The 25,127-nt window shown below is 40.5% G+C and overlaps 1 protein-coding gene across 1 annotated transcript in view; it reads left to right on the forward strand.

Moving 5' to 3' along the window:
- The first annotated feature begins 336 nt into the window (after positions 1–336).
- The window catches only part of cntn3a.1 (contactin 3a, tandem duplicate 1), a 79,216-nt gene continuing 54,425 nt past the window's right edge, over positions 337–25,127 (forward strand). Inside the window, exons 1-4 of the mRNA XM_030055735.1 lie at positions 337–824; positions 10,110–10,253; positions 18,881–19,013; positions 22,203–22,378. Of these exons, the coding sequence (XP_029911595.1) occupies positions 10,199–10,253; positions 18,881–19,013; positions 22,203–22,378 (364 nt within the window). The 5' untranslated portion in view covers positions 337–824; positions 10,110–10,198. The remainder of the gene's footprint in view (positions 825–10,109; positions 10,254–18,880; positions 19,014–22,202; positions 22,379–25,127) is intronic.

The raw sequence follows: 25,127 nt of genomic DNA on the forward strand, positions 1-25,127 counted from the left end.
TGACTAAGTGTTCATTAAAGTTTTAGAAAGCATTAGCCTGTCTCGGTGATTGCCAAGGAAATTTCGCTGAAAGGGCTTCATCATGTGCCTTGATGCTCTGTCTGGCATCAAAGTGTACTGTATTTCCCGGCGTCTGCGGATAAGGAAGATCTTTTTGAACTAATTTTGCTTGGCTGTGTCTTGCAGGCGCTTAGTTTGGCAGTTTGGGGGTGGGACAGCTGCTGTTTTGAGAATTTGGTGTGAACCTGCAGCGTGGGGGGAAAAAAACACAGACACACACACACACACACACACATATCCACCTCCAATGTCCCATGTGCCACTGCCGCCGTGCGCGCTGGCAAGACACCTACGCTTGTCGACGAGCTGGACACCACAGCCAGAACAGCGATGTGCGGCGGGCAGTGAACACTTTGTGCGGCTATATAATAGGAACAAACCCCACTTTCACAGTCTGGACAACCCAGAGTTTTTGAAAGAGTACCGCTGCGGGTCTGGTTTGCTGGAGTGTGGCGGCGGAGTGAGCGGGGCTGCGCTGCCCTGAGTGAACGTGTGGAGGACGGGAGTGTGGAGAGGACAGGACCTCACCGCTGGAAGACGCTCATAGTGAAGACACTTGGGGCCACCGACATTTAGTTCACCACAAGAGGATAGTCTCCGGCCATTCTAAGCGAACGACTTTTAGACTTAGAGGAGACAAACTCAACTACCGCTTCGACTCGATGTTGGATGCTGCTGGGCTGAAGGAGTGAGGAGATGCGCGGTGTAACATGGATATCCGAGAAGGGATGAACCTCAGTAAAAATTGCACGGGATACACTCAGGTAATCTTCATTGTTTTATTTTTTTTCTTCATTCGTTGCCCCGCAAAATGCCAGCATTCACCGCTTGCTCATCACAAACATCGTTTTGGTCTGTGCAGTGACTGCTCGTGTGTATCCAAACTTCTATCTTACAATAATAAAATATATAAATTTTCTAAGTCCCCAATGCTGCAGACATACTGTTTGCAAGCGATGTTAATTCGACTTTTTGGACTGTGCCCGTTTTGCCTCGTGTTGATTTCTCTTCCAGACTATAAGTGGCACCGTATGTGCCCAGCTGTTGTGACTGTACATGTCGCATTATTTATCACTGTCACAGCATTTGCAAGAAAGAACAAAGAAGGGGAAGAAGCATGTTAGAGATTGCTCTCTTCCATCCCCAGTTGGACTGTAGCCTAATATCCTGCACTATTATGTTCTCTAATTGCCACGGCCGGTATTTTGCCATGGATCTTTCTTCAAAGAGGGCTCAAATCCACCTATCAATTCTTCCTCATTTAAACCTCTGGTAGAACTCATTTGCCGTCGGTGATCAACAGGGGATTGGACCGAGTCCAGTCTCATCATCTCTGCCTGTCTTTGATTGCACCGAGCTCCGAGCTTGATTGCGCTTCTGATTGTCTAAGTCCATTTGCGTGCGATAGCCTTGGATATAGTTGTTCTTCTGAAATCAAGTGCCCATATGTTTGAGATGGTGAGCTGCGCCGTGCACATCATTAATCTGCCATTATGCAAATTAGAGATGTTGCTAAATCGTACAGCATTATACAGTTTCACACACTTTCTGTTTTGCCTTCTGTTTGCAAGAAAATATTGAGTTTTTGCAAGTGCTGCCTTTGTTCAATTAAATCATCATGTTGACATGTTAGCAGCTGCATGCTCCCCGACATTGAGAGAACCCAAAGCTAAGTTGAAATCGACCTTTCTGCTACTTTGACTGCCGTGACTTGTTCCAAGTGACCAGAATTATAAAGCTACTACAGTTCTCCTTGGGGAAATGTGCTTATGGCTGGACACGCCTCTGATGATGTCAGTGTGGCTCTGACAGAGGAGTAGGCTGAACATGAAGTTCATACTACCCCGCTGCCTGGTGTATGTTGCTGCAAGGAGGCTCGAAAAACACCACGTGGTACCCAGCAGTCAGGAGTTTGCCTCTTAATGCAGGGAAATTAGGTGCAAGCTGATGAAGCATAGAAGCGGAGAAGAGTGCTGATATTTCTGTGTGATCATTTTAGAAAAATTGGTTTCAGGTAAGCATAGGTGTATAGGAGGATACACGAGAGGTATCTTCACAAACCTGTGTCCCCTGCTGTTCACCAGCCCATATCATCCTTCCATTTCAAAACCACAAAAATCGTGCAGCATAGAAATGATTGCCACCTATACCTTTGCTTTAAAAGCCAAGCTGTGTCTTGCATTCACCATCAATATAAAGTGCTGTGTAGAATTGTAAATAGTGCATCTGAACAGAATGCAGCTGTCACTGTTACTACACATAGGCATATGACCTGATTTCTGTCATGACAATGTACCGGTTTTGCTGGTTGAGACACACCACTGGTTTTAAAGAAAAAACAACCCCCTTTCCCCTCAAAACAGATTAGCTATCTATAAAGGAGATCTACTGCACATTATACTGTTACAATTATGATGCATAGTGGTGCTTTAATAAACCTGGGCGTCAGACAGTCCTGAAATATTTGTGTGGGGAAAGTCGTTCAACATATTCAGATGATTTGCTCTTGTCACAGAGCTTGGGACGAGTGTGTTCGGAGAGCGCCCCTGGTGAGGTCTGGAAAAATGAAGAAGCTGGCGTGTGTTGTGTCATGCCTGCGGCTTGTGTGCTTAGATCAAAACACCATTAGTCTCTTTGTCTTGTGCCACTATTTGAGGCAGCTTCTTGGCGAGGGACTATGTTGGCAGATCCCTGCTCCCGAGGTGTGCCATTCGTGAGGAAGAAGAAAGTAGTCTGGCACACATAGAAGCTGCAACACAGGAATGTTTTGAGCATGGCGGTTATCCGTGTATGTGCACAGATTCTTGAGGAGCGAGATGGGCAGAGGGAAGTCAAAATTAAGGTGGCTTTCTCATCCCTGTGTGCTGCCCGGAAATTGTCTTCATACATATCTCGGATGTTTGCAGTCCATACAAACAGAACATAATGGCTCTTTACTCAACTTCAAATAACATTTCCTCCTGTCATATTGTTTTTATTGATTGAAATTATGTTGTGGCATTTTAACAAGGTTTATGGGTTGTGGAATTACCAGTCAATCAGCACATAACCATGCCTATTTCAGTTCAAGCAACAAAAACAGATTTTAACCCACAGCATCATACTATTATTCATTATGTGAATTAGGGATGCCACATTACCAGAATTTTGTTAGTTAATTTTTGACACCCCATTCAATACCATGGCAAAGGCAGTAATCCCTTTCAGCATACAGTACACTCTTTTATTTTATAACTTTGTATAGCATTAACAAGTAAGCAGAAACTTTGTGTTGTAAGCTTGTGAACATATAGGCTATATTGGAATAACAAAACTGAGTTACGACTGCAGCATTGGCCTGTAGCCTTCAAGTTAAAAAAAAAACAAAACAAAAAACCCCCCAAAAAACAAATCAGCCCAATAAAATGCTCATTTCAGATTGATTTACCTGCGTGAAATGTCCCGCTGTAACAATTTTGATTTACAATCCTCTAAGCATGACTGCAACTTTAAATGTTTCAGAGTTTAAACATTCAGGTCAAGGCTATAATATAATAGGAACATTGAGTTGCAGCATGAGGGATCAACTTTTATTGATACTACTGATACTAAAACCACTAGTGTTTGTATTGTTGTTTTTTTTTTTTTTTAATATTGACATGGTACCTACACATTGATTCTTGTGGCATCTTTAGTGTGAATAAGTCTCAATTAGTGAGTGGGAAAAAATCTTGCAGTCCTGTGGATACCATTTTGTTTGGTTTAAGTAGTGAATCTTACTGTATATTTCTGCAATCTAATTGGGACTTACTCCCACTCATGCAGAGAGCTGCTTAGCAAATCTTTGATTTGTGTGTGAGTTGAATCAAAGTACAGAGGATTGGGGGAAATTTCACGTTCCCTACCACTACTAGTCTCAACTCGAGCCTCACCAGAAAATGAATTTTAAATGACTGTAGGCACTCAGAGCTGCGAGATGAGCTTCACATGCAGGAAAACACCGGTCGCGCTCGTGTCTGCAGATCAAGTGAAGTCACAGCCCAGGCGATTAAAGATGCAGCATTGTACGCCATTTTTCCTGGTCTTGTGTCGTTCCTGTGGAGTGTGGGAGTCTGGTCTCATTCATGATTCAGAGCTCAGGGGAGGGGAGGGTAGGAGGGGTGTAGGGGTGGTGGTGGTAGGGGGGGTGACGCTCATGCATTTTAGTGTGAATTTTATCGTCATCTGAACTCCTCAACAGAAGGGACCTGGAGTACTCTTCTATTAATACATTTTTTAGCCCTGAAAAATTGATGGCTGGTGGAGTGGAGGGGGTCAAATCAACAGCCATCACCAGCGGCTTCTGTGGCTGACTGAACCGCAGTGTGTGGTTTATCAGCTCCAGCTACAGCTGTCGAAGAAGAGGAGGAAAAGAGGTGTCACTTTGACAACAGTGTAATTTAGAGATCTGCACCCCCTTCCTCCGCACAAGTTTAAAGATTAGTTCAAAGTAGCTGCAGTTCATCAAAAGTTGAATAAAACAAAGTGCACAGGCCTATGTCTAATCCATCTGCTATTCCTCCACATTGTATCAAGAGATTCTGAACAGCCACAATACCTAATGAATGGTAATGACTGGTAATGTGTCAGTGATCAGATCCTGGAATCTATTCCTTTCATCTGGGATAGGAACCAGGCTGCCATCTCTAACATGCAGCCTAGTAGGGATTGTACAGCAGATAGGAAGGAACAGGCACTCTCAGTAATATAGTTACTGCAGACTCAACAATGGCTTAGACATCTTTATCACTAAAAGCAAGGCCATAGTTTCACGTTCAAGAATTGACGAGCTTGCAGTGTCCACGGTGGTGTGAGTATTCTTAAATCTGCTTTAGGGATCTGCGTGAAAAATCCCCGAAATGCTAGATAGCGGTGTCGTAATTTGCTGTGCTCTGTCAGGAATAAAACAGAAGTGATCATGTTTACTTTGTCTAAAGCACAGGTGTGCACAGGGGGAGTGGCAGTGGTGGTCAGGGGGTTGGGTCAGGATGTTGTGATTGCCCCTGTGTTTTTGTCCCAGGTGGTCTTCTCAAATTGTAATAAAACTCAAGAGAGTATTATTAGAGCATTACTGACACTCATCTGAATTAACAAAGGGCCATAGAGGCAGTCTGACGGGCTGTTATACCGCAGTTATCTTCACTCGAGGTGGTTGATTCAATCCTGGCATTGCTTTTCTTCAACAAGCTTACACTGAGCAAAAGTGAGGCCACATGAATGTTTTCAGCCTCTCCGTACAGCCATAAGATATACGCTGCCTTATCCGGTGTATGCAGATAAAATGTTCCCTCAGATGGAAAAACTGCCAAAATTGTGAGAGATGACAAGCTGAATCGAAAACCAACTGTTAGGTCCGGACCCTAACGCATAATTTTAAACCCAGGCAGGCATCTTTTCCAGCTGTCTAATTTTTTACACCGTTAACTGTATGATTATTTCTGATCTGCATTCTCTGATCTTTTTTTTTCTTTTTTTTTTTCAAAATAGCAATATTTCTGCAGTCTCAGCAGCCAACTGCAGTTTAACCTGGAATATTAAGAGCAAAGGCAGTTGAGCATTGACTCTTATTGATATAACAAAGCAACATGTGGGTGAAAATACAAATTTGTATTTTCTGAATCCTAATAGTTGCTATTTTGAAAAAAACAGGAAAGGGAATTTAGAAATATTAATACTAGCTGAATGTTTTCTTGTTGTGAATGGAAATATTTTTTCCTAGTGTCCTAAAAATGGAAAAGGAAACTGGCTTAGCAAAGAAACTGCCAGAAACTACTGGGGCCCTATTTGATGTTTCAAAGTTGTTCAACTTAATACTTTGTATGCACGGCATTTTATTCATACCTGTATTTTTTTGTTATGTTACATATTAATCTTGTTGAAAGTGTAGAAAAGTGCATATTGCATTTTCTCCCTTGAAATTGTATTTATATTCCGCCGTACAAAACTAAGCAGGAATGAGTTTTTAAAGCAGATTTTCTATTATTTCTTTAATACACTGGAATCACCCAGCATTTCTGAACAAATTCCCCTTTAAAGATTCATTTTACTGGATTTATGCTGTATGTTCACAGTGAAAACAGACAGAAAAGATTGGAGAGAGAGGATGCAATAAGTATTGAAGTTTCCTGGCTGACCCTTAACCCAGGATGGTTTGTTTACAAGTGAACCACAAGACCGTCCAGCTGTTACCCCTTTTTAGGAGTCACGGCCCTGCCTCCTTTGTAGTCTATGCACACGGTTAATCTGAAGCAGAACGGTAACAATGTTTGTTTGGAAGAATTGTGATTAGCAGCTGGAAATGGCATTGTTGGATGAGGCGGAAGAGTGAATCTGGCTCTAACTGTTGTAAAGGAATTGATTATATTGGAGAAGAAAATATTCTCTCCTCATCCTGCATCAATTTGTCTTTTATATTTTTGGAAATCAACTTGAAAAATGTCTCCAGGAAAACAACTCATGTGAAAATGGGCTTTTTTTTTTTTTTTTTTTTTTTTTACCCTGACCTATTATTTAGAAAGAATGTGGCTCTGCAAATCCTGCACACAACACATGAAAATACAAAATGGACATTTCTAAACTACACCTGACATTTTGCAAAGCCTCTCTTCTTTTCATGACTTGACTCTAATTAAAGTTTTAGTTGACCGACATCAGTTGTTGACTATTTGAAAATTTCTACTGTGGGTGGGTGCACCAATGCCACAGCTTGTTAATCTGACTCATATTATTTGGCGTTCTTTCACTCTAATAGAGTCATTGTGCTTTACATAGTATTTCTGGGGTTGTTTGTTTGAAAACAGCACTTATGTCTAAATACTTGAAATTCCACAGCAACAGTATGAATGTATGACAGTGATGATTCATACTTTTAATACGCACTAGCCATACCATTACCCAGGGAGAAAAAGGAAGTCACTATGTATGATTTAATGCATGGTGACTTTTTACACTACGACTTCATTTACATTTGCAAACTGAGAAGTTGAGTTTATTGCCATTCGTGGTAAATTTAACTGCAGTTTGGTTTGTACAAAGTGGGTCAGGAAATGTTTTAGGCCAAGACTATCATTCCAGGCTTGATCATATTTCATTTTTCAACCTCTGGCTTTTTTTTCCAGGGACATGAAAGAGGGTGGAACTTGAAAGGCGAAAATTTTGAAAGCCCTTCCTATCATTAACTTGCATCTCATACAGCAAACAAATGAGAGAATCAATTTGGGATGAAAGTAAGTTATAGGTCTTGTCACCGCCACTTAAGGTCACAAGGGTAATTCATTTGTACTATAGAGCGAGTCAAATATGGTGCTGTGGACATTCCCCAGTTCCCTCTGCCATCATCTGAGTGCTGAGCTCCTTAGGATCAAACGGCTGTCTTTTATCCCCCTCTCTAACCCCTCTGTCTGATGTCTCATGTCTCAGGGCTTGCTGAGTAATAGAGATCAAGAGATTGCTGTTAGAGGCCCACAGTACAGATACTTGCTTTTAAGAACAGTTCGCACGTTCTTGCCATTTTCAGTTGAGGCGGCATGAGTCAGGATAAATTAATTTTGTATAGACAGAGCATCAAACATTTACACATATGGCAAAACAATTGCTTTAACAATTTTGGAAAAGATGAAGCTTTCCCGCCCTGTGGCCTTTGGTGCCTAACGTCGTTACTTTCTCTGGTAGCCAAAAACTAAGATATTAATTTCATTTACAGTGAAGCATAAATATGCAGCAGTGGAAATAGTACCACAAATTGATTCTCAAGTAGAAGTACTGTTACTTTGCTAATATTTCACTTGAGCAGAAGTAGAAGTACTTATGTAAAATTATACTTAAGTAAAAGTAGAAAGTATGTCATTTAACATGTACTTGGAGTAAAAGTATTACTTTTTCAAAACTGCATTCTTTTAAAGGTGCATTCTGCAAAATTGCCGCAAGTTGTTTGAAGAGAGGACCCTGTAGACTGGGCTGACAAATAAGTACATAATTATGGTTGAGTCCACTGCCATTTTTCTCTCTTTTTTCCACACTTATTCCATATTTTTGCAAACTGAGTGTGAATGGTCCTCGCTTCCATCTGCATCTGCACCATCTGCAAATTTTCATCATGCACCTTTAATTGGGGATTTGGAAATGACAAAAAGTAAAACCCACAAAGTAGAAGCGGGTTCCTCTTCTCATCTTTGCTGACTGATGCTTCACTGTGAGAGGTTCCACAATCTGTTTATTCTCTGTAATGGATATGATTTAAAATGCAGTGAAGTAAACCACTCAAGCAAAAATGTAATTAAGTAAAAGTACAATTACTGACTTAAGAAAAATGCAAAAAAATACATCCTCAATTACAGTAAGATGAGTGAATGTAATTAGTTACTCCCACCTCTGTAAATGTGAAATGTTATCCAAACATACCACTCCAAACTATGCATAAAAATGTGAAGGTAGAATGTGAAATTAGGTTTTGTTGAATTCCTGGGCCTCTCTCTTCTTCTGTTGGAGGCATTGTGTGGAGTAATTTATTCAGAGCATTTCTCACAATTATTCCCTCAAAGGAGGAGCTCTCCAAAAATATCCAACGACTGGAGTGCAAGAAGGGATTTGAAGTCTCTCTGTTTTATTATTAAAAGCCAACATTTACTCATGACATTTGCATCCTAATAACTGCAAGATAAGTTGAAACTAAGATGACACTCTAAACCCAATCTCCATAATGAGATTTATAGGGGGAAAATGTTGCCTTTAATGGTTTCGAACATGCAGAAGGAGAGTAGTGTAGGCGAACGTGTCAGGGAGGCAGTTGATATATTCACATAAGCATCAGTATGCTCTGTCATGCCTTTCACTGGTGCAAAGATAAGAAGCATGCAGATAACTGAGAAACTGTGAAAGTATAATCTTTATGTATGTTGTTGCTGCTTTTTTGGCTCTTGCATCTTGATAGAATATACTGTATGATCTTATTAATTTTTTCCCCTCTCATTCATTTGAGCTTGTTGATTGGATGCAGTCAGAGGAAATTGTGCTGTTAGTTAAATGTACCAGGGAGAGTCAGTTTGACCAAAAATGCTAATTTGATTTCTCCTCTCCATCCTTCATCTCTACATTTGAATTTCTTCAAAAACCAGTCAGCTTCACCAGCGTATCGTCTGGAGCCATTTATCTGCTGTTTCCCCACAGAAGATCGTCGCTATCAACATATTTGGGACATAAGATTATATTTAGACAATAAATACATCACTGCTTATCAGAGAAAGGGCTAATGTGTCTCATTATCATATCACAACTTTTTTGGGACTTCATTTGAGTCTAAGCGGAGATGAATTACGGTTTAGTCCTTGAGAAAATCAATTGTGTAAGTCTCCCGGGGGACCGAAAATGGTTTTGTGCCGTGTACAGTCAGCTCTTTATGTCAGAAATACATAATCCCTCCAGCTCAGAAGAATTGGAGGAGCCAGGACAGTGCTTTATTACATGCTAGGGATGTGTCTGACAACCAGCCTGCTTTTTGTTTTGTCTCAGCAGGTTTCAGTACAAGCAAGCAATCCCTTTATGTTTCCCTTGCAGACATGATCCCTATTATGCAATGTTAAGCACACTTAAGCAAACTCTAAAGCACAAATGTTTTGTAAGTGCTTTGCAAGGACAAATCAGTGTGTGTGTTTGCACAAGAGACAGTGTGTTTTTGCTTCTTGATTATACTCGGCTCTACACGTTAAATACCTGAAATTAAATGAAATCTGCAATTCTGAAAAGAACCGCTAACGGCAGTGCAGTGCAATTAAATGACAGCAAGGCCCGTGGAATGTTGTTTACGAAGGCTCAAGGTTGTGTTTTTTTTTTTTTTTTTAGGGTAGCATTCAACATTTTTACCCTCCTTTTTTATTGTATGTCCTACAAGTCATTACCAAGGAAACACGGACAATTACTGTCCTTGTGAAATGAAAGAGACTGACAGACCAGACCGGTGACCAGTGGCTGCTCATTCTGAATAGCTAATGCCTTCTCTTGCTCTCTTTCCCTCTCCTTTTCTTTTATTTTGACAGAAGAACAGTGAAAGTGCTGGAAAGGATAAAGCCCGGATTCTGCGCACCTGTGATTGGATGTGAGCTTCTATTGACCTGAGACCATTAAAATGGAGTTGCTATGGAAACTTATACTGCTGCTGTCATTGGTGGAGTGCCTGGCAGGTAAGCATCTCAAACAGTCACTGTTTCATCTTGTTAGCATTGGGTCTATGAATTGTTATTTATAGATGATGGTTTTCATGATGGAGCCTTGACATGCCGAACAAATGGCAGTCAAAAGTGAAATGTATAATTAGATGCTTTATTTTATTTTAGGGCAAAGGCTGCCCAAAGCTCTCAACAAATGGTAGAAAGTGTTGGTGTTATTGTCTTTGGCACTGGCTGCTCCAGAAAACACATCAGTGGTCTTTAAAATGTGCATAGCAGCTATTGCCTTTTTTTCTCAGCAGGTGAATCCCACAAGGAAAGGATAAGTATGGTTTCCATCTCCTAAAGACAAGCCTTATCTAGCAGCTGAGTGTGCAGTCATTCATTTTAAAGAGCACCTCCATTGTCACCCTAATTGAGACTGCACGGGTAGAACAGGAATCTTGTCATTGATCTTGCTTTTAATGAGAGACCTAATTTTCCTGCTTTACAAAATGTGCAGGGTCAAATACTAAGTCTCTTTAGAATGTCAGAATTTGCAGCTGAGAACAAGATGAATAAGAGCTTTGTCACAGGAGCACAGTATCTTGAGGAACTAGTAATCTTTCATGTTGCCTTGCTCCGAATCAGCAGCCCCACCTCACAGCTGGGACCTAAAATAATTAGCGTGCGAGTGTGTGTGTGTGTGTGTGTGTGTGTGCATGTGACTATGCCTGTGACGGTGTGTATTTGTTTGTGCATGCGCGCTTCTGTTTAAGCGAACAGCAGTACGCGGCAGTGCCTAAATTTGCCTACATGGCAATTAGCACCACTTATCACTAAATCCAATACACATCAGTGATTGTCTAATGAGACTTTCCTCGGGGAACTGTGACTCACAATGGGATTAGTATCTTCACCATTAGTCTGGATCACATATTATGCCCTAGTTAGACATTCGTTTAAATACACAGAGAGCATCTTCAACATTGGCAGCAATCTTTGCACGAACCTGATGGAGTTTTGATCTCAGACAAACAGCTTCAAGGAGACAATCCTTTGCCTGCAATCTGTGGGAGGGATGCGCACCAGGTCACCTCCACAAAATTTAGTCTTGTAATTACATGGTGCAGATAAGATATTCAAAGTTAACCATTAAAAGCACATTAGTTCTTAACAAAGGAGTGGAGGGCAAGTCATTTCTGAAAAGCATTGTGTTGCACAGCCCTTGCCTCACTTTCGAGGCTCACGCTCACAGTTGGTAACTCGGAGTAACCAGGCATTAATATTCAGGATGGGGTTATATTACATATGCTCTGCTTGCAAGACAAGCATGGTGCAATAGCATAACGATAGACTTCCAAAGCCTCTGCGTTCAGAGAAAGACATGATAAGCATTTTAGTATGCGGGCGAGCCATACTGGGTAGAGGGAGCACAGTGTGAGGGTGTGAGATAGGTACTGTTATGTAGGTTATTTATCCTGGCTCTATGTGTGTATGTTATATTTGTTGTCTTTCTTTTTTTTTTTTTTTTTTTTTTTTTTACAATGCATGGGCTGTGTAGCGGAGAGGGGCCAAGGGAAGCCATTCCCACAGTGAGTTCATCTGGAGTTAACTAGCTTCCCCTCAGCCTTCCCTAAGGATCTGTAAGGCCCAAGGCAAGGGTGTGTGTGAGAGAGAGAAAGAGTGAGACAGAGAGAGAGAGAGAGAGAGAGAGAAGGAGAAAGAGAGGGGCATTGAGGCAGGGCTGGATGTATGTTGCTACACATGGATGCAGCTAACCTTCACACAATAAACTACTTCTATCACCGGGTCAGTAGTCTCTATGATAGAAGTTGGTGTGTCTTACATTAGTATCGGTTGAGCAAAAACAGCACAGAAACAGCTCAGTACTCCAAATGTGGAAACTGCAATTAACACCCCACAGAAATGAAAAAAACAAACAAACAAACAAAAACAAAAACTGTACAGTATATATAAGTGACAATGCACCGCGAGACAGTCATTATCCCAAAATTAGCCTTGACAAGGGAAATCAGGATCCTTACTGTGAAGCTTGCTGTACATTATCCTGCTTATTACACGGCTACTTACCTAAGGCATTAATCACTGACTGAGTGTTTGTCTGCAGTAACATAGGAGTGATGTCATTTTGGCACAAAGTGTGAATGATGCGATTAGATGTGAATCAGTGGTCTAGTATCTAAAAATAACAGACTTTAGAATGCATTCATTGACCAATCACAATTTAGTAGTCGTTCAACAGAGCCATGTAATGAGGTTTGGCGATAATTCAATATTATTGCTCACTGTCTTTCAGTAGACTCATGCCCTCATGATGTGGTGTTTTTTGGGGATATTTTGACACATTTCTATTTTCTAAACTGATGATAAGAAGCACATTTTTATCTTAAAAGTCTAACGAAATTAGGCATGAGACACTTGAAGGAATTTTATTTGAAAATGCTAAGATTTTTGTTTGCAATTACACCAAATATTACTACTCAGTTCAATAGGATCAACACTGAACCCAATTATCAAGTCAATAATTTAAATGTGAATTTGTGACTCATATTGTGATATATATTGATTAAAAAAAAGAAGAAAATATCATATGAGTATTGTGAGATGGATTTCAATCATATTGCCCGGCCCTATAATGTAATAAACGATCAGATTTCATAGCAGAATTGGTTTGAAGCAGCAGCGTGATGCATGCCCGTTGTAAAAAATCAGAATAGCGCCCTTGTGATGGACTTGTTGAATTGTGGAGGAGGTTTTGGTGCTGGAAACCGTGGTGAATGTTAAGTTCAGCACACATCCAGTCACCCTAAAGAAGAACTTACTAGGCTTTTACAATTTTACTACCACCACCAGTATTGAATTAAAAGAGGCTCACAAGTCTTGTGATGCCAATGGGAAATTAAGGGCTTGTTTTGGTGAGCACTATAATCTCCTAGAACTGCTTTTACTCTCCTCTGTAGCCCCGTTTGTGAATTCCAGGGATGATTGCCTGCACGAATATTGACTTAACTCAATGATTCATCGGAACATAGCAAAGCCTTTTAGGAATCCTTAAGCAAGGACTTTATTGTATCTTTGAAGTACTGTATAGTTAAGATGTACAATATTCCCCAGTGAGGCTTCTTCGCACAGCTGGTCATATTTTTTGCTTCAGCTAGGAATGGAAATCAAATTTTTATGTATTTGCATATACAGTGTAGCTTTATTTATAGATTGTTATAAATTTAATATGTACCACATATCCCAGATATATCTCCAGATAGTGATGAATGTGACATATTTTGTATTTTGTGAGACAGCATACCCTCTATAGCCCGAGGTCGTGCTGTGAGCTACTTTCTACAGGCGTACTGCATTTCCCACCTCTTCTTATCTCTTTTAATGTTACCACTCCATAAACATCACATTAATGTTGAAAAGCTACTTGTATTACCTTAAACAGCACTGGATAATTGACAGTAATTATTACCCTAGTCAGTCATTGCCAGGGTTTTTATTTATTACCATTACAATTGTAAAATATTCACATTTCAGCATCACATTAATTACTCACACATTTAGTGTAGTTTGAGAATGTGGTGGAGTGTGTTGAACCCTCTGATGTCAGCATAATGAATGTGGTATTGTGAAATAGTTTGACATCTTTTTTTTTTTTTAGTTCCCATTTGGTTCATTTTGTTTGAAATATGTTTGAAATGTTCAGTCAAGGAATCCATAAAACTATACTCTTCACTGTCAACAAGCCAAATGAAATCCTCCCATAGCCAAATCGGGTATTATGTAAGTTAGTATGGTTGGACACATTACTGTACAGTTGTAAACCATGATGAATGTTGCCATTAGTGTGTATACCATAGCAGCTGGTAAGTGACAAATAACCTGCTAAGCAATCTTGAAGAGGAAAAGGTAGGGATATTACTCCAATTAGATGACAAATGGTGTTCTCGGCAGCAATATGCTCTCCGGCTTATGTAGACGTTCAATAGAAGGAACAACAACGAGAAAAGCTTTAATTTGCCATTCCCACATATGGGCTTAGATGTAATCAATTTTGCCTTTCTCCAATGAACATGGCACTGAGTACGTGGGATACAGGGAATGGTAGAGTAGTATTTTAGATGTACTAGCTTTGATTAACGACAGAATGGTGTGACCTGATTGGATATTGGTTGAGAATGTGTTGGTCGCATTCCTCTCTCTCCCCACAGTCCATGTCGGTGAAAAATTCATTAACTAAATTAATGAGTGCGTCACATTACACCCTAACTAGCTAGTCAATAAGCCCTGAAATGCCGAAAGATCAAACATTATAGCAGTAAAGTATGGTTTCACCTGTCTTTTTTGATTTTGACTCTTTTGGGTTATTCGTTCTGATCAAAGTGTGTGTTTCTCTTATTTCTCTTGGAACCATTTGTGGCAGAAATCTCCCCCTATTTTTTTCTTTGTAAAACAAGCACCAAACAAGTTAGTGGTCATTATTTTATTATTCAGTTTTTTATTTTTAAAAAGGATTAGTGTGAGTGTTTTTACAAAGGGATTTGAAATATATCCCCCATGAATATTTCAAGCGTTTAGTCCAGCCACGATCGAAACACACGCTGCCCGAAACAACCCAAACCTTCCTTTAGCTCTGGAGTAACATTTGAAGCGGCTGAATGAGAGACCTTAAAGGTGTACCTTATCGGCCTGGACAGAGGGGAAAGATGCTTTAAAAAGCAAGATTGGCTTTTTTTATTTGATGCATAAAACCCTGAGCTGAAGCGAATGGATTTGGGACCTCACAAACGACCGATACCTCCCCCACAGTCGACTCCCCATGTGCCTGTTTATTCATGCTGAGGTAAGCTGGAGGAATTCATTTGCTGTCAGCTAGTATTGAATTTGAGATTAGTTTTTATTTCAGCCTCCAAAACAGCTCCCTCTGCCTTCCACTTGCTCCATGATGCTGAGTCTTGTGTTGTCTGAGAAGCCTTCGAAAACTGCCGCACATATCATCATCTGGCAGCAGGTGACAGATATGACTGGAGACACTGTGTTTTTTTTTTTTTTTTTCTTTTTCTTTTTTTCTCAAAGCCCTTTTCATAATGACCTCCATCTCTGTCCTGCGGCATTGTGCAGTCAACTTCCTGTTAGCATTCTGAACCGGTACACCTCTTTGATGGAGCGCTTTTTCATCAGCTGGCTGTCTGTCTGTTCTCAGGGATGCTCAGGACTGGGCCTGCCATCAGGCTGTGTGGGCGTCAGCTCAAACACCACTGTGAATCCGACATGACTCCTTGACTCCTTGCTCAGATCTTGTTTCAGACACTTAAAGGGGGCAACACCCTGCCAACTGGAAGGTCAATCTTAATGTTCGCTTTATTGTTTTTCTGGTTTGCCCAGAGGCAATTCCAATATGGAGTCGTGAGACTGGTCACACATGAAACTGGTCACACCAGTGACTCTGTAACCAAAGAAAAACAACATAAAACAACAAAAAAACCCAATCCTTTTCCTCCAGATCCCTCTATGCAAAGCCTGTGGATTTCGGGCTAAGCAGTGCTGAAGCAGTGTCTAGTACTTTACTGTTTCGTGATTACCAAAAAGCAAGCTTGAAAATTATTCCGCCCCTTCCCTACTGCATCTTACATACATTCCCGTTAGGGCAACGAAAGAGTTTCAGAGAGTTTGCATCAGTTTGAACTGAGCCCCCAGGCGCAGCCCCCGGAGCTCAATCCCTTCTCATTATTCTAACACTTATTCACCATAAAAATAACAGTTGCCATGGTGCTGCCAAAGATCAGGGCGATTCAGCTCTGCCGTAACATACATGCTAGGACCAAATATCTTCTGTGTACATTGATTTCCCACTAAATGAATATTGAGTAAACTTTGCATACTGCAAGCCACTTAGGGATTGATTAACAGTGCTACGCACCAAGGTTATGCAAAGATGCTCTGACAGACATGGTTCAGTGTGGGGTTTTTTGGTGTTTGCTTGAAACGTCAATTATACTGAGGAGCATTTGCTTGTGCTATAAACTGATAGCAACAGTGTGGGCACAAGTGATAATCAAAAGTATGACTGTGTTGAAAAAAACAAAATCATGAGGTCGTAGAAAGTAAGTTCAACAACAGCCAGGGCCATGCATTTTTTATATCACGTTTTTAAGTTTATGCAAACATATGCATTCATGTTTATTGTTTACAGCGAGTGTCATGAGTTTCAGTGTAACAGATACTATAAGATGGGTTTTTGCTGAAATAATTGGCACTTGTGGGGTAAATATAATTTAGCCTAGATTGTATGTATATCTTTTCAAATATGACATCTCTACATCACTAGAGTCATGGTGAATTTCTTCCATAACTAGGATTTTTCTGGTACCATCAGGTTTTGCCATTACCATATGTGGTGCACTGCAGCTTATATTAACTAAAAAACTAACAGAAGATTGGATTTTTATGGGAATACATAAACTTGACACCATATGGTAAAAACTAAAGATTAGTTTTTGGATAAGGTTTTGTTCTTGTTGTTTTCTTGTTCACCTTTGGGCTGTGAATCGTGGGGGTGGTGCAGTTAGAACTTGACATTTCCTGACATGAAAAGACATACAAGGGGAAATAAGTAGAAAAATACTCTTCTATTTGTGTAAAATTGTTCAGTGTTCATATTTTACCTGACATTTTTTTTTTACCTGATAAATTGAGGGTTGAAGTGCCGAGAGTCAAATGGCTAATTAATGACTGAAGGGCTGGATTTGGCACGGGCGCTGCCATGTCAGTGTTCCTATTTCCTATTAAAAGTGTTGTATTAAAAGCATTGCTTTGAATATAAATGCATGTGGAACACCTCATGTTATTAATCAATGCATCAAGGCAAAGTTGTCTGTCACTCAGTTAAAAAAAAAAAAAAAAAAAAAAAAATCTGATTCATCTCATGTTTACTGGAGGCTTTACATCCTGGTGAATTTGTGAACAATGAGGATGAGAGGTACTCTCTGAGAAGTGTCCTCTGGTAATCAATCAACTCTCAGTGCTGCTTCGGGGGACACGCTTCATCTAACAAAGATTATAATTAGGCGGCCTTTCATTCTGTGTAACTTTTTGCAGAGATTTATCCTTGTGGAGAGGAACAATCAGTGCACAAGGTCCCTCGTCAAACATCTCCACCCTCTTAGAGAGTTATTCTGAGTCCTGAGGATAAACCTGTACTCCCAAGGCTCAGGAGACTTGAGGAGGATACCTCCCTCTCATACAAATTAGTTACCCTACCTGCGGTATCTTCCAGCTTCTCTGCCGTTACAGAAATGCAAATGCATCCTCAGAAAACCAAATGAATTCCTATTTTGCCATAGAACGAAATGTTTATTCCAAAGCAGTCTTGACTGCCCCGAGGGTCACTCGTTTGTTGCAGCATTATTGTGGGTCTTCCCTGCACAGCATGCATTTACCAGCTACTGTACCTTTGTAATTAACCAGAAAAGCAGTGTCACTGCTGACATGCTGCTATCGTTGTTGTTTGTCTTTTCTCACTTTTTGGGAGTGTTTTTTTTTTCATGTGGAGACAATAAATCAACAGTGCTGTATTATCAGTGGTGGCCTTGAGATTTATTGTACTAATTTATGCACAATGTTGTATACATCTGTTTGTATCCCTTTATTACAATACACCACTGAATGTTTGCTCTGTGATGAGAATGATAGCAAGTGAAAATATACTTCAAGGAAGAAAAAAGGTTTGCTGGCAGAATTGTTGTTTATTTATGGTTTATTTATTTATTTCGTTTGTTGTCGTTTTTTGTTAGTTATTTAAGCTTGTAAGCTTGGATTGTGTGTTTTAGGGACCGCGACTCGGGAATGTTTAATGAATCTTTTTGCTTAATAGAGTGTGCTTATTTTCCCGTCAAGTCTAGGAATTTAGTAAGAAGCATATTCTTTTTAGAGTTTGCTCCAAACTTGGATTCGAAAAAAGAAAACAAAAACCCTTCTCCCTAGAGTTTTTCCTTGAACTTTGGAAATTATAGCCTTTTTTTCTTCATCTTACACACAAAGGGCACCATTTTGATGGCTCAAATAAGAGGGGCCTGTGTCAAACGAGATCATATTACTCTCAGAATTTGTTTTGGCATTTTATTTCAGACTTCTTATTGGATGACATCCCCTGGGAAGGCGGTGGTAACTTTGAAGGGCTTTAGATGAAATAGTGCCGAAGCGTGATGGTGGCGGTGCAGCGTGCCTTTGACAACTCTGTACTTTCAGATGGTTGCATTAAAGTTTTATGAAGGTTACCAACTGATTATGCAGTACTTCAGGGATCTAACAACTTTTATGAATAATGTGAAAATATGAAAAATACTCTCGGGTTGTGTTCGCATGGCCTACGGATCCATGCCAAACTGAGATTTTATAGTGATTCAGCCTACTCTTGTGCAGCGATACGTGTAATCCCCTATTCTCAACCTCATTCCTTCACACAGCCTTCAGTATCTACCAGGAAGTGAATTTTGCTACCAGTCACTCAAAAAGTGTGAAAGCGCCTGACTGTTTTTTTGAGTTTCTTTTTCTTTCTTTTTTTTTTTTTTTAACTTTTTGGTGGGAGCTGAATCCTCTCCAGCACATCAAAGCTCATGTATTTGTATTGGTTTCCTTCCCAGGAAGTGGAGTCATGCTGAAGCCCGTGTTCACCAAACAGCCTGGCAGCGTGGTGTTTCCCCTTCACCCCAGCGAGAACCGCAGAGAGGTGGTGTTCAGCTGTGAGGCCCAGGGACACCCAGCGCCCTTCTACAGGTAACACCCGCAGGCATGGCTTTGTGTGCACAGTTTTGGTTCTTGCTACTGAAAACCTTGAGGTAATATCCCAAAGCTGTCAAGTGTAACATTTATTCTGAAAACCAACTGAGACTGGATTTATTGCCCTGGGAGAACTTGGGGTTTGTGGACCTTGCGGCTCGCCGCTGCTCACTGCCCGCAGCGCTTAGCTTCCCTGTCACTCACGGTTAACTTGAGAATGATGACTTAATTGGCCTCATTTCCCGGTCTACTGTATATTTACATTGGCAGGTGGACATTGATCTGCTGTAGGATGCATCTGGAGATCTCCCTGTCAGCAGCGTCGCTGACCAGTTAAGAGATTAAGCAATCTAACAGAGTGATGCACAGAAGCTGGGCTGCAATCCGATGAGACAGATCAAGTGGTCAGGCCATGCAGGAAAAACCCCGCAGTACCCTTCACTAGCTGAAAACAAAGTGATAAAAGTTTCCTTCCCTTTCTCCATTTCAAGCTACTACAGTAAATGTTAGCACCACTGCCAAACACTGCACACACATACACACACACATCACCACAGGGAATCTGGTTTAGAGCCTATCAGTACTTGATAAGCATGATTCAAATCACTTCATGGATTGAGCTGGAGGAAAACATTTACTGTTTGTTGATGCCCTTGTTTAGTGTTGAGCGCTGTGGCCTTTCCTATGTAAGTGGTCCCTCGACAATTGTTTTACAAACAAATTGATGCCCAGTTCCTCCGCAGCTAAAGTGATGACAAATGAAAACAAATGACAAACGATGATTTGCTTTAAAGTGCATCTAGCGCGTAAGCTATTAATTCACAATCTATCAAATGGGGCCACATAGCTGTTGTACTCATGTCAGTGTAATTAAATGCAAATTGCAAAGCCAAGCATTTAATGTGTAATAGGTTGAAACGATCCCTCATAACATCAGCATGTGTGGCTGTTAATGTAGCTTGAAGATCCTTGGTGTTATGCCTAATGGGCACAAATTGAAATGAATGTACAAGATCTTATCACTTGGATCGGTTAGAATACTTATTAAGCAATCAGTCGCTATTTCACTGTCTGGGTACCCCCCTTCTTTTCAACGAGAACCTACTTATGAGTTTAAATCTGCAATTTTTAGCCTCTCTGAGGTCAAGCTCCGGGAGCATGTCCGAATCGAATCAAATTTCGTTTTAATTAGCTGTTTAATTACAGTGCCACCAACTGTGGAGCTTATATATCACATTAAAAACTGATTTTCAGAGATTTTTAGACTGATTCCAAGTTGTTATAATATCATATTTTTATCTGTCTTAATTATGATTTTTTTTTTTTATATATATATATATATATATACCAAAGGTATATTGGTCTTTGAAAAGTTTTTTGTTCCTTGAAGGACTCTGTGGCAGGACACTCTGAACCATATTCTGAGTTGCTCTTCTCTCTGAGAGTGTAGGCAGCTCTATTTCAGGGGCACCAAGGACAAATTAATTTGTCTAAGACTACCCAACCACCGCTGCCACCGAGAGCCCCCTCTCTGAGTTGTCACCATGGCCCCTTGATTTGTCTCATCTGCAGCTCTTGGACCTGCTCCAGCTGCAACACCAAATCACTAAATCAATCTAATCAGCCAATCTGCTGTTGAGCACCGCTCCACTGCATATGCTCCCCTTTACCTCCCCTCTTCCTGCCTCCCCCTCTCTCTCTCTCACTGTCCCACTAAGCCTTCCCTTTAAGAAAGAGGAAAATAGACAGAAATGAAAACCTCAACCTTGCTTTATCTCAAAGACTTGTGCAATTCCAATCAAAATCATCGAGCTAACATTAAACCTAATTGCACCGTATCCCTTTGATGAAAAGCTATTTCTTGAGTGCCTTCTTTTGCAAGGGTGGCTTTTCTTGTTACTCTGTGTTTACGCTCCTCTTTTTTATTAATTTTCTCGTCCTTTGACAGTGAATTGGTTTTAGAATGAAAAGTGCCATTTGCTCAATAACTTTGCCTATGAGTATCGCATTATGTTGCAGACAACTTCAAGAAACTGTTGAAATGTATCTAAACATATTCAGAAAGTTTTCTGCAATCCTCTTAATGTCTTCAGCCTTGGAGCTCAAATATTAATTTAGGAGGGTATTGTCACATATTTGGATGCACTTGCATCAACTCGGCAGGTTCTCCTGGATGCTGAACTGTTTTTTGTCTAGAGAGCCAGACATCTAATCCCCTAAAAATCAAGCTTCCTCATCAAACCATACAGACACATTTTGTTGCTGATTGCAAGCACCCAAGTCTTGCTGCTCTCACTCTGAATCTCATGTTCTCAAAACTAAGACCTTCAATCAAAACCACTTTTATTGTGCGCCTTGCATGTAGCTATCTTATTTGAACAGACCTAGTGTTCAGCCCTCCTGTCTGATAATCACCATGATTGGGGGGGAAGCTTATGATTCCTGGTGCTCGGGCCTCCCTCTTGGGGCTCCGGCTGAACATGGCCTGGCTAGCTGCCTGCAAGATGTCACAGGATTGCTTTTGATGGGTAAAAAAGGCAAGACAATGCTGCAGAAACCCTTTATAACCCTTTATTTTCTCTCATCTTGTGTTTGAAATAGGCCAGACCCTGAAAAGAAACGAATAATCAGTGGAAATGAATATTGTCTCTTGTTGATTACCTCTCCCTTCAATTATGCCCAGTGATATTTTGCTGCAGCACACAAAAGGCTGTGCTGTTTGTTTTAATTTCTGCTTTGATCAAAATAACGGTAGTTTGGTCATGGATTTTTTTTGTTGCAGGGTGATAGTGATGAAAGCATATGATTACCCTGTCTGACAGTAGGGACTGTATGTGGAATAAAGCAAAACTGGGCAGATTTCTGTTGAACATGAATTCAGCTCCATGTGTTTTTGGCATCAGTATCAGTCTGTCTAATACAGTTTATCATCTTGCGGAAATTGTAATTTTGTATTCAGACTTGGGGATCATGTTAAAAATTACATGACATAGGAGGGATAAACCTTGCCTATCAGTGCATATTGATTTTTTTTTAAAATTGGTTGTGCTGCCTCTTGAATGTTCAGGTCTAGTTTTACATGTAAAGCCTTTCAGGATGAGATGTTTTATTGCAGCTAACTCCTTTTCAGCCTCTGAAATAGTTCCTGCTTTATGGCTCATCTGTTTCGTGTGTTTGCTTTCACAGGTGGAAGCTAAATGACTCTTTCATCGTGCTCAGAGCAGGCTCACGCTATTCTCTTGTGGGGGGCAACTTACACATCAGCCATCTGAACAAGGAAGAGGATGTTGGCATATATCAGTGCCTAGCATCGAACTCTTTTGGCACCATCGTCAGCAGAGAAGCCAGTCTGCACATTGCCTGTGAGTTTGAAATGTATATGTGTGTGTGTGTGTGTGTGTGTGTGTGTGTATGTGTGTGTGTAAAGAGCAAAGAGTCTGTTACTTCAGAAGAAAGCCTGCTGTGGAAGTTAAATATATTCTATTTTAATGGATGGCTTGTGCGATTTTAAAATCTGGCATGTTTACAAAGTTTTCATACTCAGCATGACATTTTATTGTCGGGAATAATTTGTGTTAAATTCATATCAGTTCATTTCAGTTCAGTTTACTTCACTTCACTTCATCTCGGTTCATTTCTTTCGAGTTTAGTTCAGCCTTTGTTTTCCTTAGAAAGGGAAAGTTTCAGTAAACATCACAAGTTGTGGTTCATTGAAAGTATAATGACCCAGTAGGATTCTCTGGAAGTTGTTTCTTGACAGGCCTGATCTTCTCTAACAGAAAACAACCAGCGATGGGAGACTCTTAAAGTGGGTTGATAGTGTTAGAGTCATTAAGGAGAAAATGAAAATTAATAGGCCATGTTTATGTCACACTGCGGGTTTATCCTGTAACCTGGACCGAAGCTGCTTTTGTTGATGTTTACTCTGTCTGGTGGCTCTTGAGTTCTGTCTCATCGCACGTCTGTGATGAAGACTGTGTGATTGTGTGGTGGGCCTTGACAGAGCCTGTATAGTTGACGCTTTACAGCCTTCATCCATCACAGTTTATAAGACCAAAGTCTAAGGCATCTGTGACGGCAAGGTGAACTTGAGGCCTCCACTCTTGATGGGCAGCCCATATCAAATGACAGCCCTGATATCTGTGAACAGATGGTGCATCCAGATTGAAGTCTGATGTCTGTTTTGCTGCCATAGTGGACGCAGAGATGATCCTTGGCAGGGAGAGCACCAGAGGTATTCATCTAGCCACTATTTGGTGCTTCTTTGTCACAAACCAGCACTAAATCTCTGGCATATAGTGCAAATCTCTGTCACGAGTTGCCAGCAGGCAGTGGATCATACTCACATTTCCTATCAATTTTTGAGGCCTGACCTGAACTGTATGTCACGGTGATTGGTCTCATTCATTCCCTGCGTATGACCCGGGACCTACCGCTTCTGTCAACGGATGAGGACAAGCATCAGTGCTGATGTGTCATACATCTTATTTATTGCTCTTGGTTTAACTTAATTAAGTGTGCTGTGTGATTGAGCAGGTCTCAGGTCAAGGGAATAATTCATGAAAGAGCAGCCAGTTATGAGAGTCTGTATCGTGTCATTTGTAACAGACTCTGACCAGACTAGTTCAATATGCTCTTTCAAACACCAAGGGGTTTAGCCCGCCTCGCTCAGTCTTGTAATAACTGTGAGAGACAAAGACGACGGTAAAGGCCATTAACGAAGAGAATATAAGATTTCCAATAAGATGTAGAATGTTATGTTATTGAGCCAGATAGCTTAAACGCTATGTGTCACCACAGAAAAAGAATATAAAAGCATGCTTCTACAGTGCTGATTGTTACAAAGCAATGTTTTTTGCCCCCAGTCTTAATTGGTTCACAGTAAAATCTGCAGTTAAAATTTTTATCCATGAAAGTCTTTCCTGATGATGGTAAACAATCAGTGTGTTGCACACTTGTGCCTGTTACTGCTGTCTCTCAGCATCAAAATTGAAGCGCATGAATGTGCGGCGCATGCATAAGACTAAGATAGCCTACATTTTTCATCCCCCGCCATCCTGAGAGATGGATGATATAACAGTCTCTGTTACCATCTGGTTGAGGCTTAATCTCTAAAAGTATAAAGGTTCTTGATCCTGTTGACAATACAGACTTAAATGTTTAAAAGGTTCTGTTTGTCTGTGGTGAGTGCTGGAAGGAATAATCTAGTTGGTTATAGGGCCAGATTGAGTTCTCTAATCTCCCCGGGATATTTTTTGTTGTAAGTGAAAGGATTTCCCATGATGCAAGATACAACATTTCACAACAGATTGCCAGGGCTGCATTACACGCATAATGTATTAGATGTATGTCCTGAAGAAGGCACATGCTACAACCTAGATGCTGTGCAGGGTATGAAGCCACAAGGGTAGCGCGGTGTTTAATGAAGGGTGAAATAACTGTATTTATGAAAGCAATGCAGGATGCGACTCCCTTGTATCTGGGGTTGTTATGATTTCTCCTCTCAAATTCAGTCCCGTAATTGCACATCATTTGCATATTTTTTTCTTACTGGCTCCTGTCTAACACAAATGCCTTATCTGTGTAATTACCTTGCAAGAATATGATTTCTATCTCCTTTTTTTTTAACAAGCAGGTTCTCATTTCTATCAGCTCTACTCTTTATTCATTGCTTTTTGCCTCGGGTGAAAATTAAGTCCATATTGAGTTGGAGAGCATCTGAGGCAGGGACAATAACATTTCTTGTCAGTTGTGTGATGCTAAGTGCTCAATCTGGATTTCAAATAATCTTTTAGGGAGGAAGGCAGCGGGCATTTTCTGAATGCAGCGCTTCCCAAAAGTATTGTAATTGTCATGAGACATCAGCTGTAGCGTTCTGTAAGCATTAGGCCCTTTCGATGTTTATCTCTCCTCAAATGCCATGTGCCATTCACTCATAAGGGCTCAGTGCATGATGCTTGCCAGAGAATAGAACAGAGAGGAGAGGAGAGGAGAAGAGAAGAGAAGAGGAGAGAAGAGAGAAACAAAGACAGAGCAGTATTTAAAAATTGTTAATTTCTTGCCACTTTAGTTTATGAAAAAAAAAAAAAAAAAAAAACTGTTATGTATTCT

Source organism: Myripristis murdjan, chromosome 7 (genome assembly GCF_902150065.1).
Source record: "Myripristis murdjan chromosome 7, fMyrMur1.1, whole genome shotgun sequence".
In the NCBI taxonomy this organism is placed as follows: Eukaryota; Metazoa; Chordata; class Actinopteri; order Holocentriformes; family Holocentridae; genus Myripristis; species Myripristis murdjan.